Source organism: Dromaius novaehollandiae, chromosome 2 (assembly GCF_036370855.1).
Source record: "Dromaius novaehollandiae isolate bDroNov1 chromosome 2, bDroNov1.hap1, whole genome shotgun sequence".
NCBI lineage: Eukaryota > Metazoa > Chordata > Aves > Casuariiformes > Dromaiidae > Dromaius > Dromaius novaehollandiae.
In genome coordinates, this window is record NC_088099.1 from 148531430 (window position 1) to 148548125 (window position 16696).

General features: G+C 36.4%; 1 protein-coding gene across 1 annotated transcript; it reads right to left on the bottom strand.

Moving 5' to 3' along the window:
• Positions 1-80: 80 nt before the first annotated feature.
• On the bottom strand, positions 81-16436 carry DECR1 (2,4-dienoyl-CoA reductase 1). The gene is made up of 10 exons (XM_026099830.2): positions 16283-16436; positions 14371-14573; positions 13309-13366; positions 13080-13166; positions 9949-10096; positions 6348-6447; positions 4417-4489; positions 2111-2257; positions 1785-1847; positions 81-1687 (listed from the first exon to the last, which is right to left on the bottom strand). The coding sequence occupies exons 1-10, from the start codon at positions 16358-16360 to the stop codon at positions 1628-1630; spliced, it is 1017 nt and encodes a 338-aa protein (XP_025955615.1). The 5' UTR covers positions 16361-16436; the 3' UTR covers positions 81-1627.
• Positions 16437-16696: the final 260 nt, after the last annotated feature.

The window sequence follows — 16696 nt, forward strand, 5'->3', positions numbered from 1 at the left end:
ATCTCCACAGTAGACCAACCAAAACCAGGATGCTTTAAAAAGAGTTTTATAGCATGTTTAAGAGACACTTTAAAGGCTGCTATGATCAACTGATTTGCTTTATTATCTGGCATGGAGGATATTCAACCACCTATGGGACCCACACACTCAGGAGACAGAGAGCATATCTATACATTCAGATGTACACAAATTACATTGGTGCTTGGCAAGAAAAAGCTGGCACATGGAAGCGATGTTATTATTCCACCAAACCTATGCTAATACAGTCCATCCTTTCAGCAGAACATTTGCCTTAACACAATGCTGAAGTAAGCTATCAAGTGATTTCAAAGTCAGATGCTGGCATATGTTAGTACGGCTTGAAGTGCAAGTAGAAGGACTAGACAACTGCCATCACTTGAAGGAAGACACCCTTGAACCGCTTTTATATTCCAATTCTTAAATCGCTGTGTATCAGCCTGAAAGCACATACAAGCATAGACATAGGGCTGCATGCATGGATGGAAGAGGTTTGCAATAAAACAGAATTTTAAAAAATGGCATGGATTTCAGGCTGTAAAGGCCAGATTTCTTTGGAGAATTCCATGCATTGTTTGAAGAGGGGAACAACAGGCAATCCCCACAAATCTGGAAAATCTAATAATTCCAAAAGAGGGACAACAATAAACATGCCTTTTTTAAATGGCCTGCTTGTAACTAAGTTGACACATTTTATTTGGGATGAATGAACTTACTACTTTCAGAAGTAATGTGATCTTAGAGCTTCTTTAGTACCAATCTGTGAATGCTAGTGGAACCTAGGTTTCTACAGACCTCTGCCAATGAACTTTCAATGCTTTCAGTCCCAAATTACAAGTGTCCTTTACTAGTTTAAGTAAGCCTTTTTTATGCAGACACTGCCCTAGTCACACACACATTAACAGTAAATGATGTTTTAGTTTCTCATTTTCAAGAACATTAACTTAATCTATGATAAAGAAAGAGCTACTCAAGAAGGCAAGATTCATCCCTAGATACCATTTTTAAAGTTCAGTAAAAGATAATTAACAGACTGAAAATGTCAACAAAAGCTGAGACTGAGATGGTTATATATCTCAAAACTTTGTATGTGAAAAATATTACATTAGAACTTACATTCTATCTCACTATATACTATTGACAACTTGAAAGTCATTTGCAAATTTAAGGCTTCCTGAAATATCAGGAATGCAAATATCAGGACTTACTTTCTTAGTTTTTTTTAGATTAACAATTATGTTCAGGTACAACGTTCTTGAAATGTTACTGAGATTACAATATTAATAATTACTTGCATATACTTGAACGACGGAAAAAAAATCTCTGAAATATTAAAAAGGAAACTAACCATAGATGACAGCATGGCTACGTAAGACATTATCCAAAGAAGAGTAAAATTTTAATAAACCTGTCATTCACTTTTGGTAACAGATATTTTAGAAAAAAATACACATGCTATATTCAAAATATTACAATTTCAGAATACTTTACTGAAATCAGCATCTAAAACATTTTGAAGGCTATTCCTTAATAGGTTATTTCTAAACATTCATGAATTCATTAGATCGTTTCCGAAAAACATCACCAGGAATACAGTGAGATAGGTACTTTATGAGCCCTTTGTTTTCCTGATCATTGCTTCCATCACCTCCCACTGCTCTTTGGTAACCTAGTAAAAGACAAGAGCATTTGATTGGAATCCCATATAATAATTACATATCCAAGTATTTGTCTGAATGCCAAAGAGTAGGCAAGAAATTTACTACCTTCCTCAAGTCATTGAATTCTCCTGCCATAGAAACAAATTCTCCACCATCCATTCTAATAACCTAGAGAAAACATAAGCAGTGTATTCAACAGCAGTTTTTCTTAGACATCTGTTTAATTCAGCCATTATTTTAAGAAGTTGTTTTTTAAAGCTACTACCTACTATAAAATACAGTGTTACTTATGATTGTAAAGAATTTCAAATTGATAGTTTGTTTTGTTTAATTTCTTAAATGCCTTATTATAACTAAGACTTTAAAGAATGGTAGCAAAACTCAGACCCTCATAAAGGCTGATTGTATAAACAAGGACAATTAAAACTTACTGCTCCATTAACCCAGCTTGCATAGTCACTGCAGAAATAGGCAGCAAGATTTGCAATTTCTTCTACAGTTCCCAGACGGCCACAGGGAATCCTCTCTATTAACTGCTTCTCAAATGTGCCTGTTGGGTCAATACGGCTAAAAGCACCCTGAAAATTAAGAGAAATATTTGAAAAAAAATTGTTGTATCAGAAATTAAAATCAGACAAAGACTAGATTCCTTAGTATGGAATACCCGATAGGGAAGCTAGTATTTGGGGATAAACTGTATTACATCATCTTTGTTAGCAGAAGGAAGAAAGAAGAAAGCAGGAGACAGAAACGCAATTTATCTATGTTACACTGCTATGTGTTCACTGAGGTTGATAAACTGGAACATTTGCTTGCACCATCTATGAAAAGAAATGGGATTCTAATAATCTTTGTTTCCCAAATACCTGACAAATGCTTGATGAGCATTTGAGGAAATAAGCAAGGCTCAAAATTGCTGCACAGACAGGAGAGAGGAATGGGGAAAGCGACAGGAATAAATTATACATGACAGAATAAGGAAAACTGAAAAGCAAAAAACCTCAAGTTTCAGCTAAATTGCAACAATGACTAGAACTACACTAAGATAGTGAATTTTAGCTTAGAATGTCATGGAAAATAGAAGAGGTTTTTGTTGTTCCTCCTGGCTCTTCCACAAAGAAACAACTTGATTTGGCAAAATCAAAAATGTGTTAGGAATATTTATGTTAAGTTACTGCAGTTACGACAGCTAAGCACACTAATTTATGGCTCTACACATGCCATTTAAGTATTCTATAACAATATTTTTTAACATGCCAGTTTACAAGCTTAACAGCACTGCACTGGTACGCTTCTTTCTTTTCCTATCATGCCTTACGACAGTGCTTTCCAAAGACAGGGGTACACACCTTACAGCAGAATGCCTCCTATTTGTGGTATCCTGCTTTAAATAATGCAGGTCTTGAGCTGTACAGTTTCAGAGAAACTTTAACTCAGATCAGTATAGCAAAAGTAGTAACACCTGCTTGCTTTACTGAGCATACACATTATCTCAAATGTGATATACTCCATTAATTTACATCTGAAACAATTATGGGAGACAGCAATACTGACATTTAAAGCAGATTAACTGTCCAAAAATTATGAGAATTTGTAATTCAAAGTGACCTTGCCACATGACACAGTGGAAGCTAAAAGTCTGCACAGATTCAAACAAGAATAGGACAAAAAATGGCAGGGAAATCCACTGAGATAACTGTATTACAAAAAAATACCAATTGTATCAAACTCTCTATGCCATAGATTGTTGAGGCCGGAAAAATAAAGAGGAAGTATCATTACCTGTTTTTTCTTAATTATACTCTTGTCTAACAATTCCCTGGATATAAGGCCTGCAGGACTTTTGGTCTGATCTTGGAAGGTTGTTTTAATGCTCTTACAACCATGCTGATAGTCACTTATCTTTCCTTTCAGTTAAAAAAAAAAAACAACAAAAAAAAAAAACAAAAAAAAGAAGCCTCAGTTGTCCAATGCAGCATCTAAGACTGATGAAAGAACAAATAAAAATAGTAAAAAAAAAGTAGCACCCCCAGAAACAACTACAGCAAAACTAAGTAACTGTGAAACCTTTTCAGAGGTAATATCATCATTAGCTGTCACTGCTCCTAATATGTTCAATATTTGAACTCAGAGTGAAACAGTTCCTCCTCTCTCTTCTTGCAGCACTGCTTACTTTTTTCTTCCTATACCAACTGGTCTGGATGACCTCCTTCAAATCCTTTAGTCCTTTTCATTCATACCAAAGCTTCACATTTCTTCACTGCCTTATTTTTTCCTCTTTCTAGTTTTGTGATTTTCAACAAAACTCATGAGGCTCTGTCCTCCTATACCTCTAAGGGGCTCTGAAATTTTGGAGTTGATGAAATGTTTATAAACTAGGAGCTCAGACAGAAATAGGCAGTTGTACTCCACCAAGTGTAAGAACTCACTTCACAAACTATAATAGCTGGGTGTTTTTAAGCAACAGTATGATAAAGACAGACATGAGTTTCATTTGTATTAGTGCGGCAGAAGGGACAGTGGCAGGTTTCAAAAGTTTGAGAAATTCTACTTTATAGCATTTTACAAATAAAGTATTGAGAAGTTAAGTAATGTGTTCAATATGACAGCATAGTTTTGGACTTCCAAGGAAACCATATTTGAATTTAAAGGTTATAGAAAAGGTTAGATCATCTTAAAAGCAACTCTGTACTACACAAAGGATATCCAAGGTTGTGTTTCACTCCATACTATGTACCTTTGTTTTTATTGGACCTGGTTGAATCACATTGAATCTCATGCCATATTTACCCCATTCAGCAGCAAGAGACCTAAAAATTCATTAATAAAATGCATCAACATTATAAACACAGTATTTTATAATGCTATTCAGCAAAGAATTATAATCAAAACTGAATCAAATACTAAAATTTGAGCCCTAAGCCACATATTTTCACTTAAGATTTTTTCGGTATTCTTGACAAAAATGTTTCAGAAAAAAAAAGTCATATTCACAAACAGAGGAATTCTGATTTAATATGTGTATCATAGATAAAGCAAATTGAAGGAGTGATTCTTTCCCCCCACAAAGCACAGAGATAATTTCGGCATCCAAACTCCTTGCAAACAACTGTTAGGCCCACATCGTTCTTTTGTACTTTAAATCACCTCACAAGTATGACATTTTCAGCACAGTTCCCAAAAACGCTCTACACTTTGGGACAAGTGGACAGTTTTGCTTCATGGCAACATTTTCTTTGAACAAGCACTACTTAGATACATCGTCTGTCACAGAGAATTAATACGCTGGGTCATAAAGTCCTTGAAAAGTACACACTTAAGTCACACTCAGCTCTATAAAGCAGAAATCATGACTCACTTTTTCCTTTATTTTTTTCTAGATAAGGAATTCTAGTTACTAAAAGGCTGCAGAACCATTCAATTGCTTCTGCTGAAGTGCAGAGGGGGGCCAATTTGTTATCACGGACTGCAACATAGTTAATAATGATAGAAGTCTTTCCATTTGCTGACTAACATGGATATCTGTTACATGCTATTGTTATGAATTAAGAACAACTGCAGACCTTAATTTAAGACAGTGAAAGGAAACGCTTCTTTATGAAACTAGCTAGGTGAACCAATAATAGACTCTACTGAAATACAAACACACCTTTTCCTAAGACAAAAGCAAGTGGAAGGCACTATGAACCTTGAATAGTTCTCCTGATTACTGTTTGCAAGTGCTGGTTTGCGCCTATGAGAGCCAGCAGAGAAGAAGGGGGAAAAAAAAAAGGCAAAAAACAATTACTCTGTAATTGAAATTCTATAGCTTGCTACTGCCAAAAGAAATAGTTCCACTGATTTGTCCTTATTCTTCCCCACAACAACTTTGCAGTTTAACTTCCTCTCTTGCACTGGCTCTCTGACAGTCATCTGACTTTTTGACAATTTCTCTAACTCATTAACCAGAAGGAAAAATTTCATTTTTTTCATAGTGTTTGTTTTCAGTGAATTAGCAAGTTTAATAGGCTCACTGCAGTCTGATAAGTGCCATGGCCCATGCAAGGGAAGTGGCAGAAGCAGGCAACTGGGAACAAGCTGTTCCCCAACTGATTGTTGCCCCGGAAGATACAAGTTACATAATTGAACAATTAGCAGAGAGTTGGCTAAAGGGGATGGGAGTGGGAAACACCACACTCACCCCCCCAAATAACAATTTATTTTCCAACTTCTGTTGCACTTAGGAATTCAAAACTTTCCACAGTCTTTGTAAATGAAAAGACTTGTATCAAAGAAACGCTACTCTGTCATTACTTTCCTCTTCTTAGGATAGCAAATGGTCAGACCCAACATTTTTGGCTAATTTTTCCATTCAAAAGCACTAGCAGTGTTAAAAAGTAACTGAAGATGGCCCAGATGAAACACCTAAGTAACAGAATTCCTAATAATTATATGTGTGTCTACCCAAACATACACTCACAGATTCACTCTTTTGCCCTGAAAAAAATCATCACAATAATGATATTTAATACTCCCTTCTTCAAGGAGCTGTCAGCATACTACCTTCTTGTCAGGATACTGAAGGCAGGAAGGTTCTCTTATGATATAATGGAACTAGAACTATACTAGCTTACCAGTTACCAGATCTGAAGGATGTGAAGAACAGACTGTGTCCTTGCTGTTACTCACTTGCTCATTGCTTCTACACCAGCTTTGGCAGAGGCACTTGGCATCACAAATCCGGAACCACACTCTGCATAAATTGTTGTGATAGCCAGGAATGCTGCTCCTGGAAGTGGCAAAAACATTACAAGAAGAAAAAAACAAAATACAAAAAACCCCCACAAAGTTCAAACTGAATTCATAGTGAAAAAACAACTTCAGTAGTACAGAAGTTTGCAGCTCAAGTGTCAGGGATACCACTCTGGGTTTCAAAAAGACTTTTTAAACATCTACTCTTGGAAGCTTGTCTCTTAAGCATTTTCCTTCCTGTTCCTCCTTTTCCATGAATGAAAACAGGTTTTGGTTAGGCTCCAAAGTACAACCTGAACCCACAGATTTCACTGACAATGAACACACATGGGCAAATTTCAGTCTACATAGAAGGAAGGCCTAAGACCTTACAGTGTCTTTTTAGAAGCTGCCCCAGGCAACTAGTTACTAACCGGTTATATTTTGTCGCCAATTCCATCAACTCCTGGCTAAAAAGACAAAAAAATAGCAGTATGAAAAGTTAAGTTTGGCATAATCTTAAAATTACACAGCTTTGGTTTGAAGTTAAATCTTGAAGTTTACTACACTGCAGAAAAAATATGTCCTGGAAATTCTCAGCTTTTTCTGCAGTAGAACATATGACAACGTTAATTTGCATAATGTTTCATAGATTTTTCTTATTTTTTTCCCACTATTATCATAACAAAGTCCTCTATAAAGACACCATTTTTTCTAATAAATTATATTTTACCATAGATTTAACTAAAACAGAATGAATGAACAGAACAGAATGAAAAATGTAACTCTTTCTTCTTTTATAGAAGCTTGCAAATTCTGATCAATTATTAGCATGAACTTACTGTAACTAGGAAATTGGGAAGAAGAGAGGACAGTTCACTACTTACTTGCGCCACAGAAACTAAAATAACTGTTCCATTTACTGTATTTTAAAAATAATTTAATTGGAATAATTACCTAAGGGACATCACTAAAACTATATGCTTTACCAATAGTACACATGTGACAATGAAGTCACATGAGACTCAGTTAAAGATTTATAGTTAAGTTACACGGGAGAACCTAAAGAGGATCATAAACAAGCGCTAACAGATATCCCCGCAGACATCATGAAACAATGGACACTATTTAAAGAAAAGGAGCCTCCAGCAGGAGACTTTGAAAGGAAAAAAATAACTTACAAAAACCACAAACTAAATTTGAAGTTATCTAGATTTGATTGTTAACTACAAATATTTTGCAGATTAGAAGGGATAATTTTTAAAATGCTGATTATTTAAAGAGAAGTGAACCCAATATAGAAACCAGAATGACCAGCACATTTACAGTTTTAAGACACATTTCAGGTCATGTACAATTTTGATTTCTAAAGTCTATATTCATTCAAAGGACACTAACTGATTAACTTCTCTCACTTTCAAAAACTTTAATGCATAAAGAAATAACATAAAGCACTAGCAGATTACAGTTCATAACTGGTGATACAACCCCCTTTAAGTATCTCAGTATAAACTGGGACCATGCTGTAGCTAGGTATATGCAGTAAGACAAGTTCTTGCCACTAAGATTCTAGTCTGAAAGCAGAGGATTTATGCTACTTACTAAAACAGGTTTAATGTAGGTCACACTGCGGACATAAGTATGTGCCAGTGCTTTAGTGACTGTCAAATGTATAGCATCCTGATAGATTATTTTAAAATATTTGTATTGGGTAGCATCTATAAGAAGAGTGACACTTTCCATCATTTCTGAAACTAAGGTCCTTCTGCCCAAGGGAAAAGCACAAGCAAGAGAAAATGAAGGTGGAGAATGAGAGGACAAACAGGTAACATCTGATTTACTTGCAAAACAAGTCTTAGAGAAAGCCTTAAATACAAAGCCTTGCATACAGAATCTCCTAGAAAGAAGACATATAGGTAACAGCAAGAGAAATTCATGTGTTTTGGAAGCTTAGAAGAGAAAGGAAGACAGGTAATATGAAGGTAAATGACTCGGACAGGATTTTGCAGAATTTGAAGCTAGAAGCAAGAATAGTTTTCATTCAGCAGAGAAAGACATCTTAAAGCTGGATTTGAACTTACTATAGGAGACAACACATGCATCTGGAAGGCCATAAAGCAAACTATTGCAATAGTTTGCTATAATGATACACTGAGATAGAGTTGAGGATGAGAATTTTAACATGGGGATACTAGCACTAGAATGTTGAAAATGATATTTTTACATGCTGCTAATGTATTTAAGAAATACCCTGTCAATTGATCAAAACTGTTACAGACTTAGACACCTATATACAACATTATATTGTTCTCATTAATATTGTACAAACCCAAGTATGAAACATGGAGTATTTTGGGGGGGGGAATTTTGGAGACATTCAACTAGTTCAGCAGTTAACAAAATACAATGCAAATACAAAAGGATTATTTTAACACAGTGGCTGGACCTAGAAAACAAGCATCAGAAGTGGGGAAGAATTCAGTTGTTAAGAGAAATACAAAAGGGTAAATTTCCACACTGTGCTGGACCTAGAAAACAAGCATGAAAAATGGGGCCATGTGGAAAACCAGAATGTATCTCACTGGTTTAAATGACAGAGAGAGCAGTCAGGTCAAAAAATGAGAAAGCTCAATATTTTTCAATTTATAATTAGAAGACAAAGCAGAATAAAAGTAGTTCTTTGTATGTAATCTGTGACATAACATAACAAGGCATACGCTATCCCTCCCCTAAAGAGAATAACCTGGGTATGTGGTAAGTATACGTGTGTGTGCATGCATGTGATGTCCCTTAGGTAACTATTCCAATTAAATTATTTTTAAATACATATACATATTGTGGTGTGTGGGTGGGTGGGTATATGATCCTTTAGTCAGACAGAACATCAAAGAACTACCATATTTTTTAAGGCAAAGCCAAAATATTGGATCAAACTCTTAGATAGTCCAAAATTAAAATTTATATTCAGGAAGAGTGCTCAAAATATAAATAAAACCTAATACTGATTTCAATTTCAAATTTCTTCTTCAATTTACTTCAAAGATAATATTCTACAGTGCTTTTAGTCAAAACCACAGCTGTGTTTTTGGGGGGTTTTGGGTTTTTTTAAAGTTTAGTATGGAAATTCAAAGTGATTTCCTGAGTTAGTGTTCATTTAAATCAATGCTAGATGTTCAGTTGCTTAATGAAAGCAACACAGACATAGAACAGAAAACAGAACAGAAATAATAGCATACGCTTTAAACAAACTCTTATTCTTTAAATTTTACAGCTGTTTTACAAGTAGTACAAACTCTGCAATCAAATTCTCACATTTGACCTCATGGCCTCTGGGTCCAATTTTAAGGGCAGAATCTACAATAAAATAATTGCCAACCAGTATTACTGCACTACAGGCAAGTATGATTTCATTCAAAAAGAAGTTTCTTTCTAGAAAAGATTAAGTGTTAAAAACTGTTTCTTTTCAGAGTCTCAAAACTATCATACACAACAGTAAGGAAAACTAGTAATAAGATAATGTTACAATGCTTAGCTACTGTTTATCTTAAATTTAAGATACCTTTTTGTACTTTAATGAGTTCCTTTCCAATTTCCAGAGTTACGAAGGCAGTACCGTTAAGCACAATATCAACTATTGTTTTCCATGCATTAGCAGAAAGTCGTTCAGAAGGGGAAACAAAGTTTCCAGCTGCATTGTTTATCACAACCTGAAATACATGAATAAAAATTTAAAAGTTACACTAAAATTAATTCTTTAGCCTAGTATTCAGTATTAGTACTTACTAACACTAATACTTACTAATTACTCTAGTACTTAAGAACTCTAGTACCTAAGTATTTTCCACACCATCTCACTAGCATCCTAACAGGAAAGTTACTCCCAAGTTCTGAGGTTACATACCATATTTCAGCCAACAGATGCACAAGAATAAAAGTGTAAAGATGTTCAGCTAACTCAATGACAAAAGTCTGTTTAGCAGATTACTGCCTGACAAGAAGTCTAATCAGTAATCACAAAGAGAATATTGTGATTTAATGAACTGTATGCAATTAGTACAAAACTCTTCTGAATATATGTATACCTGCCATTGCTGCCTTTCCACAAACAGTAGTTAGAGAAGGTACTTTCAATACATCCCCTGCTTAGCCCTCCAGGTGAGCAAGTTATATGTACTCCTTTAGGGGGACTAAGTATCACAAAATCAGTTTTTGACCAAAAATAATGCGGCCAGATCTTGTGTATTTATTAATAATATGAGGTGCTGAAGCAATAAAATGGTGTATTACTACTTATGAAATGCCACTTAGATTCATGCACCTTTACACACAAATCAAAACCTTTGTCCTGAGGAACTTCTGGGCTAAATTAGGATATTTCAACTTTCAATAACAAAAGGGAGCACCAAACATATTGCAGGAATACAATCACAAATAAGATACAATGGGCATAAATTCTACATACAGGTAGTAAATACAATTTAATGACCTCCCTATATTTTGAAGGACACTAGATATTTCAAAGAAAGAAAACCCATGAACTTCAACATACCGAAGTGGTTACTTAAATCACTACATAAATAAATACAGCAGTTATAAAGATACAATAATAAACCTAGTGAATTAAGGATGGCATGAAATAATCTTTTAGGGATGTAGATAAATATGACTACGAAAGAAACCATATGAAAAAAGAATCACTGCTTTCCAACTAGGAATCTTAAGGATGGAAGAACAAAGACAGAAGGAATATGACAAAGGCATTAACTTCAAATTCTGAGATCTCACCGTAGAGGCCCACTGGCAGTGATACCCAGGCTTGCAATATTCATAAGCATGTCATGTGTGTCACTAAAGAGAAACTAGATAGAAAAACTGAATATTCATTCACTCCGCAGTCTCTCAAATACACAAAACATGTGAAATTAAAGAGACAGGAAGTGCCTGTAAAGAACAAGACATGGGCAGCATTTATTAAAAAAACTGCTAGTGTACTGAAAATGTAACAGAGAGAGAGAATTCTCTTCCCACTCTCTGCACACTTAAAACCTAGGGATGACAACGTGCTTTGGCAAAAAAAACACGATAACTCACAGTCAACGTAATATCCAGAATAACCGTCTATATACCAAGACAGTGAGCAAGTTTTACAGCACTGCTATAGTACATAGCTATGAGAGATACTTTCTCCACTTCAGACTCACCACATGTAAAATTTCAGAAAGTTCTCCTTCATGTCTATAGGAAGTTACATGGTGAATGCAAATCATCTACAGTATACAGTTACCAAACTGTTTTAAATATCATTGCATATATTTTACATCAATGTTAATATCTTCATAATACTTTTTAATCAGCTAGCAGAACCTAAATTGCTCCTATCACTACCAAATCAGGATTCAGTTCCTATCATTGCTTAGATTCCAATATACCACCCTTCTTGAGGCACAGGCTGTTAAGAGCTCTATATTTTGTGCCAAACTATTAAAAGATGTTTAGCTCTTGACTGAAGATTTTTTTTCTTGATTTTAAGGGGACTCAGTTTTCAAACTGGAACCTTCTTTTTATTTTTTTCATAAACTAAGGACAAAAGATGATGCTTATGATTACTTCTGTTTCTAGTTTGAGAGACATTCTGTTAATAAGCAACAGGTGTAATTAGGCACCAACACAGGTAAGTCACCTTTTTAGGAAGATTTTAGGGCAATATTCTGTTCATTTAATTTGAAGAATCCCATCATAACTGTTCCAGTTGTGACCATTCACTCGAATCCTGCTCAGGCTTTGGGCCTAACACACAACTCATACTGTATGTTGGCATACATGCCAGCACGCCTGATGCATGCTGGGAACAGTGCCATTAGGCTAAAGCAAGAGAAACACGTATACCAGATACTCAAGGGCAAAGAAGAATGAGGTCTGCTATCCTTGCAGTTTTATAAGTAACTGCTTGTTAACACCTGATAAGACCAAAACTCTTTGGAATTAAGTAAATTCTTGCCTAGTAAACAAAATGACCAATAGGGACAGTATAGATCAAACTTCGGAGCTGGAAGGTACAAATACACCAGCTCACCCAAAAAGCCTTTGAAGTGGATCCACTAGCAGCTGGATTGCTAAGGCTCTCATGTTTCCCAGTGCAATTCAGAGGACGTGCACATCATGATGGAGAAGGGAGGAACACTTTCACCACCAGTTAGGTAACTATTTTGCTCATAAGCATGCAAATTAGCAATTCTTGAAATAGCAAAATAGTGAATTAGTGAACTAGAGAACTAAGTAACTAGAAAACTAACAATTCAGGCTAGTCTGCAGAGAAAGGATTAATGCCTTGTTTGCTTTTTTACCTAATGAGCTTGTAAAAATAAAGTTTGTTTCACACAGTACAATGTCCTGTAAACTTGAGAGATCACAACAAAATGTGACACCCATTGCTTACAGAAAAACTGTTAGTCCTTAAAATAGGCACAACAATGTTCTGCCTATTTGGCCACTATGTATTTTACTAACTACAGGAACAGAGTAGACAGTACAACTGCCAAAGTCAGCTTTATCTTGAAGTATTGCCACTTTTTGTCTAGTGTGTCTTTAGATACCATTGCTTTTTTACCATATTAATTTTCTCCACACCTAGCATGCAGAGTATTTTCAATAATGAAGACCGAAGTTCCTCCCTTTAACTAGAACACTTACGTCAGGATGTCCTGCCACTTGGATTAATTCGGCAACGGCATTCTTAACAGAAACTGGATCTCTCACATCGCACTGGATTGCATAAACCTATATAATAATGGAAAGACAGCTGTAAGACTTCAAAGACACATTCATAAGTTAAACAAGTCACAGAATCATATACATGCATAAAGCTTGTACAACCTTTTAATTACAATAACTAACATATCCACAATTCTGCAAAGTTTACCTTATTCCCTGTTTTAGAAGAAATTTCTTCTGCTGCTCCTTTCAAAACATCAAGCTTCCTAGAAACAAGTACGTAATATGTCACTGGATTTCAATTAAATAAATTTACAGTTCTAATCAATAAAATCTGAAATATGACTTTCTGAACAAATATGAGCTAAAACTTCACGTCTTATGTGTATGTGCATGCACATATTACTGAGGTTAGTGAAATCTTACTTTTAAAATAAAATTTATACATAATTACTAATTTTCTGAAAGAAAATTATTTAAATCTGAGTCTTCTCTCTTGGTTACTACTACTGAAAAGCAACTCAAAAGTGACAAGAGTATTTTATGCTAGTCAAATGCAGTAAGCTAGCAAAAATATTTATATCTAAATATGTATTCATAACAAACTTAATTTTAGCTACTCCTCTACCAGTATTTTAGAAAGGAGATATATATTGAGACTTAAGACTAAATATCTAAATCACTAATTGGAAAAATAGCATCATGTTTTTATTTCAATTAAAAGTTAGACTGTTTTTCTTTAGTGTGATGTTACTTAACAGAATTTTAGAAAGATCATCTTAATTTAGGGAAAACTATAGCTGTCTTTAACGTCTTAAGAGTTAAAAGGAATGGCTTCAATTATTTCTTGCAGTTAAAATCTACTATATAGGGATCACCTGCAAAAATAAATTCAAAATGATTAATAACATTCATTTCAATTTTGTGTCCTCTCTTACACTTTTGTGGAATTTACATCTTAACTTTTTGGGTTGTTTGTTTTACTGCCCCTTTTCACAGAAGATTTTTCTGAGTTTGTTTCTTCCTACTGCTGGCTATATAGCAGGCCTAACAGCAATAAGGATTTTAGAGTTAGATATTTGTAGATATATCAGCAATTTTTGGTATTTATAATATAACATTGTAATTTAAAGTTTACTAAAATACATAGAAGAAATTATTTTTTATTCTTCTTCATAAGCTTTAATTTTCTTCTTCAAGGCTGGACAGATAGATCAGTTCAGCATTTGGTGCTAAATTAAAGCTCTAAAATGTGTTCATTAGTATTTACCGGCTTGCTATAACACACTTGGCACCTAAACTGGAGAGAGCTGTTGTCATCCCTTTGCCAAGCCCAGTACCTCCACCAGTTATAAAAGCCACTTTCCCTTGAAAGGTATTCGGTGGCAACATCACTTTTTGAAGAGGTGAAAAGAACGTAGCTTGTGGTGCACTGCTGTCTTGATAAACCACATTTGGTCCGCAGATGAAAAACTGAAAGAACAAAAGGAGGAAAGTTTTCATTTGTACATACAAATTCTCATTTCTACATACAAGACACTATACCTCCACTGTCATAAGAAAATCTAATTGTGAGTAACAACTATAACTATTTTTATCTGTACAAGGTTAGGCATTAGCATTACATTGTCCCAGTAAAAATATTATTTACAGAAAAATAGCTCTTAGTGGACTAGTCCCAGCAAAAAAAGAAACATGATTAGTGCTTTAAGAAAAAAAAAGGGAAAGAAAAAAATGAAGAATTTCAATATTATAACTAGTGATCTATGTAATAAGAAAATACTCCAACGATGCAAAGAGTCTGTGATATCATCAAGAAAGTCTGCTGCAAAAGTAGTCAAGAGAGTATTACTGGTATCCTAAAACAGTAGACTAACTCAACTCCGAAACTAACTACTGAATTAATCGCTTTGGGGTAGCAGCATTGTAGTAATAACTCAGAAATTCCAAAATTATTCAGAGTACAGCAGTTACATCAACCTGAAGCTGTGAAAACACTTATAAGGATGAAAAAAAATACTGCTTTTATTTGTGAAGTACACAAAATTATAAGAATACAGGCTATAAATACATTTATTTTCTTAATATTCATTTATACTTGATTCTCAATATGTCTCCTCAAAAATACAAATTCTAGTATATTTTACAAAAGACTGCTTGGCTACTTTTGTATAGCATTGCTAATAACCGCATACAAGTACTCAGTGCTGTTTCCTGTTGATATCAAGAAGAAAAGTTATTTCAAAGCAGCACAAATATCACAAGTTTTTGCTGTTTACTAAATCCTGTTTTCAACACTGAAATTGACAGATTGGTTTTAGTAGTAGCTGAATAATTACAAATGCTGCACTTTACAATGTATATGGATGTAGGTTTTGTATTGCTGAAAGCCAACCTGAGAAACCACATGCAAATCTCTGCATGTGATAATACACATGCATGTGAGTAACACAGGCAAAAAATGACCAAGCAGTTGTGGAGTTACACTTCCCATGCAACAATTTATGTTTCAATGAAATGATGAAACAAAAACTAAGAATAAAGAAGAGTTGCGGGAACTCTCTAGAATAAAATTAAGACACTGAAGCTTAAACTAAAGCTAAATTTACCAAGAAAACAAGGCAATCCAGCCAGAACTGCAGCACTTATAGTAAACAAGTGTTTCAGGCATTCTTGCTGGAACTCGAACTCTCAGCTATTTGCAATGACTTCTCATTAAAAAAATAAAAAGAAAGAAAGAAAGAAAGAAAAAAGCACAGAAAACATAAGTGGCTTTAAGACACACAAGCAGCTCAGACGCAGAGTCCAAAGAACACCACGTTTTTCTGACATGACAAAATCCTACTGATCAGACCTGCCACCACACGCCTGTCCCGCTCCGGGGCCGCAGCCCGCAGCAACGCCGGGACCGAGCCATGGCGCAACCCTGCCGCTAGGGTCAGGGGCGGCACCGCACTGCGGCCACCGGGCCGGCGCCGTGATACGCGCGCAGGCCCCCGGCCGCCCCCCGGCACGGCTCGACGGCGGGACCCCGGCTCTCGGCGCGGCCCGCAACGACAGCGGGCAGTCGCGGTGCCCTCCGAAGGTACAACAGCGCCGGGCGGCCCCGGCGGGAGGAGGGCCCGAAGCAGCGCCGAGGCGCCAGCCCGCCCCCGGCTCCGCGACGGGCAGGAGCGCCTTACCCGCCGGCAGCCAGAGAAGCAGGCCGCGGCGCCGGCTCGCGCGCCTGCCTGCCCCAGCCTCGCCACCGCCGCCGCCATGTTCCCCTGCCCAGGGGCCCCCGCGCCGCGGAGCGCCCGGCGGGGCTGGGGCGGGGCGGGGCGGGGCGGTGGGGGTGCGCGCTGTCCTTAACGGCCGACTCCCGCCGCTGCTGCCTGAAGAGCTGACGCAAGGCAGGTCAGACCCGGGCCGCCTCACCGGGCTTCTTGCCCCCGGGACCGCTGCCCGCAGGCAGCAGCGAGACGCTGGCGAAAATAAATAAAAACAGGCGGGTTTTGTCAAGAAAGTCGATTGCCTTTGGGCTATACTAAAATAAACTGGCGCGCCCCCTGTATGGCTGCTGTGCACGGGGTAGGCTGATTCTTTTCGCATCTCAG